Raw genomic sequence first — 4,490 nt, 5'->3', positions numbered from 1 at the left:
TTGTTGTTTCTGCTTCTTTCAGCTAATTTCGGCTTTGTTCTTCTCATTTTCAGCTTCTTTCAACCAATTTCAGCTTTTTAAACTAATTTCTGCTTCTTTCAGCTTTTGTTCTTCTACCTTATGCTAATCTTCTACAAATCAGCTTCTGTTCCACTTTTTGCATCTTCATTAAACTTCAGCTGTTCAGCATAGCATATCTTCAGCCGCTTTCAGCAAAATCATTCAGCAAAAAAAGCATTCACACTGCATTTTTGCAGGAAATGCAACTTCTCTAGTTTGTAGTCTATTTCAGTTCTGTCTTTGGAGTCTGCGTAGTTGCTTTCTGCCTTTAAAATGCTTGATAGTTTATTACTGAGATTCTGGGGCAAGCCATGATTAAACTGATGTTCTGACATCAAGACAGCAAATTACCATTTACACCAGCACTTCAAACATTCAACACTCACTGCAGATTTCCTCTTAAACAATAGGCATTACTCCTAAAAAACAAAACAAAAAAAACACCATGTAACAAAAATGGCAGAAGAGTTTTGCACAGAAAGTACACTCTTTATACAAAAATGTAACTACACAGTGTCTTCTTATCTAAGCAGTTTTTGAAGTTTGTTATTGTACATTCAACAGCTTTTGTTCAGTCACCTGGATGTCTGTTGAAACATTCTTGCTTGTACATGTGTATACTTGTATACTTGTGCAGCAGTGACAAGGTACAAAAAAAAGATGTGAATGAACCCTAACCCTTGGGTGACACACTTCTCTTAAAGTACATTATTGTCCCAAGTTTTACACGGAAATTGTGCATCCCATTTTAAATTTATACAGGACAGGGTTTGTCTTGTATTGCTGTGTTGTCTTGAATGCATCATTATTACATAAAATCATTGCATTTGGAACACTGTCCTTTGACATTAGCGCAGAGAGCAAGAGGAGTGAAGGTCTGTGTGAAGCTGCAGTGCTGGGATCATATCTGCAGAAGTTAAGAAATAATTGCCAGACATAAAGGTAGATTAGTTATATTTCTTTTGCAGAATCTGAGTCTAATCCATTAGTGTTACACTCCACTTATATGGATCACATACACTATTACAGTAAGTGTGTTATTATTGTTGCCCATTGCACACTTCTGCATACAATTAGAGAAATTGTGTATGCAGAAGTGTGCAATAGCCAACAATAATAATTGTAACATTTAACAATTGTTTTCACAATGTTATCAGGCTCCCAGCAGAGCTCTAAATGAGTCTAATAACAGACTAATAACTGTAAAATTGTGCGTACACCTGCTATTAAGTTGGAGTGGGGCTGCGTACATTTCCACATTTACTTTGCTAATGATACATCTGAAGTTTTTGTGCAGCAAGGCGTACACCATGATTTTGTGTGTATACACCTTTTGTACAAGAGGACTAAGCTTTCCTCTACCCTACTAGGTAAAAGCAGTTATAGAAAAATTGACAAATATTTTATAATTGGAAATTGTTCATTATAATATAATTTCTCTTTTTCTCTCTCTTTACTCTCATGGTATTAACACGTTTTTAGTCCCTTATACATTTCAACAATGTTAACCTAAATCACTATATTGTTTATGAGTAATGGCATACACTCTGGATTTAAGATAATTTTTTATTCTCTTTCAGCTAAAACCTTTTGTGTGCCTATTTTGTTGATTCTTTTTGACTTACAAAGAATACAATTACCAAACCACACTTTATAAACCTTGCTACTTTTGTTTATTATTGTAATTAGAAATGAAGTAGTTACTTTTGCTTTTTTATGTTTTATTTTTGACTGTAATTTTAAAATATGTAGTTCCAGAAGGAATTTATTTGTGTATAAGAATGAGAGATGGTTTGAACAAGTTTGTGCTTTTCCTACAGGATCAAGAATTCCTCATTTGAAACAATCATCTCCAAGAGTGATCAGGTCTGCTCAGGAACTCCTGTTGTCTACCAGCTGAAAACAGAGACAGAGAAGTTTGGAACTCTGACCAAAGTGACTTTTGGTAAAAATGATGCATACAAAACAAAACAAAAAATCTTACTTGTTGGTGAAACAGGAGCAGGAAAATCGATTCTGATCAATGCTTTGGTCAACTACATGATGGGAGTGAAGTGGGAGGATGAAGTCTGGTTTCAGATTGTAAAGGAGGAGGAACATCAGACATCAGATATAGTCATGTACGAGATCTTTGGTTTTGAAGATAAAATTCTGCCCTACTCTCTGAGTATCATTGATACTCCTGGATTTGGAGACACCAGAGGAATTAAAAATGATTTTATTGTCAGTCAAAGATTGTTTGACTTGTTTCGATCAGAAGATGGAGTTCATGAGATTCATGCAGTAGGTCTGGTGATGAAGGCGACTGATAATCGTCTGAGTGACCGACTTATGTATGTTTTGGATTCTGTAATGTCTCTGTTTGGGAAGGACATAGAAAACAATATTGTAGCTCTCATCACACACTCAAATGGAAGAACACCTAAAAGTGCTCTTCAAGCTCTTGAAGTTGCAAACATTAAATGTGCCAAAAATGAGACAAGTCAGCCTGTTTACTTCCTGTTCAATAACCAACAAAATGAAGACAGGACAACGGAAGCAGAGTACCTTGAAGGTGCTAATAAAATATCAGAACGAGGAGTTAGAGAGTTTACAATTTTTGTAAAAGAAGCAGTGCCCCAAAAACTGAACAGAACTACTGAAGTGTTGAAAAAACGCATCCGACTGACAGCCTGCATTCAAAACCTGCAAGACAGAATCAGACAGATTGAACACAAACAGACAGAAATCAAACAGATTCAAGAAAATCTGAAGAAACATGACAAAGAGCTGAAGGAAAATGAGAAGTTCACTATTTATGTTGATGAGCCCTACAAAATTAAAACATATATCCCTGGTGGTAAAAAGTGGTTCATCTTTTTAAGAGGAGCTGTCACTTGTAATGTCTGTGAGGAGAATTGTCACTATCCTGGATGTAAAATGGCCTGGAGTCCTGCATTGTGTGAGGTGATGAAAAAAGGCCACTGCACTGTTTGTACAGGGAATTGTCCTGCATCAGTTCATGTGAAAAATAATTTCATATATGAGAACCAAATAAGGAGAGTTAAAAAGACTCTACCAGATGTGAAACAAAAATATGAAACTAAATCAACAAGTGATAATAACGTGAGTCTTTTGAAAAATCTTGAAGAGGACAAGAAAAACCTTTCAACAGAGAAGTCAAAACTAGTTGATGAGGCCTACCATCATGTTATGAGCCTGGAGCAGATCGCCCTGAAGGTTGATTCAGTGTCCACTAATGTCCACTTGGATTTTCTGATTGAGAAAATGAGGGAAACCAAAGACACAGGCAAAGTCCAGAAACTGGAGGAAATTAAGAGAAAAGTAGATGAAGGAACCAAAGCAGCGCTAAGATACAAACATGTTTCAGAAAAAGGCTCAAGATGTAGTAAAGATGGTGAGCATCATTCAGCTGGAATTCAGTGAAGTGCACACATTACTGTTACAATCCAGCTCAGCCAGGGAAAAGGAGAAGTAACGTTAAACCAGATGGAATTGGTTTAGAAAAGAAAAAGTGATTGTCTTTTCAGTTTTAAACAAACGGAGGGTACCATTAACAGTATTAATAACTATTAGGTAAGGATTTAAAAGATAACTGAACAAAATGCAGTCTAACAATAAAAATAAAAAAATTAAGTGGAACAATTAAAATCTAAGTAGTATTTAACCAAAACTATGTAACAAATTTACACAACTTTGAATAAGAAAGATCCAAACTCAAAGACAGACCTCAAATCAAACACTTGGTCACAAAAAAAACCTGGCAATAACAAGTTTGAATTACAAACATTTTAACCAGCTACTAACAAGCCAAATACAAATATTTTACAAGACACCCGAACAAAGAGCTGCTCAGACTAAATCAGTTACAAACAAAAAGGTGGTGGAGAGATCGTTAGGATCAATTACTCAGTAAAAGTTAACAATAAAATAGACAAAAAACATCATTAAAAGTAAAAAGAAATATGTAAGTAAAGCTAAGTATTACTAGGAAAAATACTTTATTTAAAGCATAAGTATAATCTAAGAGAATATTATAAAAATTGTGTAGTCTTGTATACTCTATATTTTAAAGAGGTTGCTGTCAGAATTGTATAAAATTTATTTTACTATTGTTTGAAATGAATCTGATCAGAAACTTAATAAGTAATCAAGTTTCTAAAACGTGGTTACTAATCTGCTTTAGCTTAACCACAAGTTACTACTGTATATGTTAACAGGCTGCGGTGATCATTTGATTAACCTGGGTTCAAATAGTGAGCTGTCTGTTGACATACATAATCACACATATGCTCTCACACACACACACCAAAATGCATTCTCTCAATGAATTTCTAAAGCATCTTCAAACCTTGTAAAAATTATTTAAATTGCTTGTATGAAACCAACTAATCAATCAGCCAATATCTTCTGCTGATGCAGTTTTCTGT

The 4,490-nt window shown here is 34.7% G+C and overlaps 1 protein-coding gene across 1 annotated transcript in view; it reads left to right on the top strand.

Annotated features, from left to right (window-relative positions):
• Positions 1 to 3,993, top strand: part of LOC108249696 (septin-2) — a 23,305-nt gene extending 19,312 nt beyond the window's left edge. Inside the window, exon 3 of the mRNA XM_017439236.3 lies at positions 1,881 to 3,993. Coding sequence (XP_017294725.1) covers positions 1,881 to 3,486 — 1,606 coding nt within the window. The 3' untranslated portion in view covers positions 3,487 to 3,993. The remainder of the gene's footprint in view (positions 1 to 1,880) is intronic.
• The last annotated feature ends 497 nt before the right edge of the window (positions 3,994 to 4,490 follow it).

Source organism: Kryptolebias marmoratus, linkage group LG6, assembly GCF_001649575.2.
Source record: "Kryptolebias marmoratus isolate JLee-2015 linkage group LG6, ASM164957v2, whole genome shotgun sequence".
Lineage (NCBI taxonomy): Eukaryota > Metazoa > Chordata > Actinopteri > Cyprinodontiformes > Rivulidae > Kryptolebias > Kryptolebias marmoratus.
Note: the sequence above shows the minus strand (reverse complement) of the source record. Positions and strands in the feature narration are given on the sequence as shown.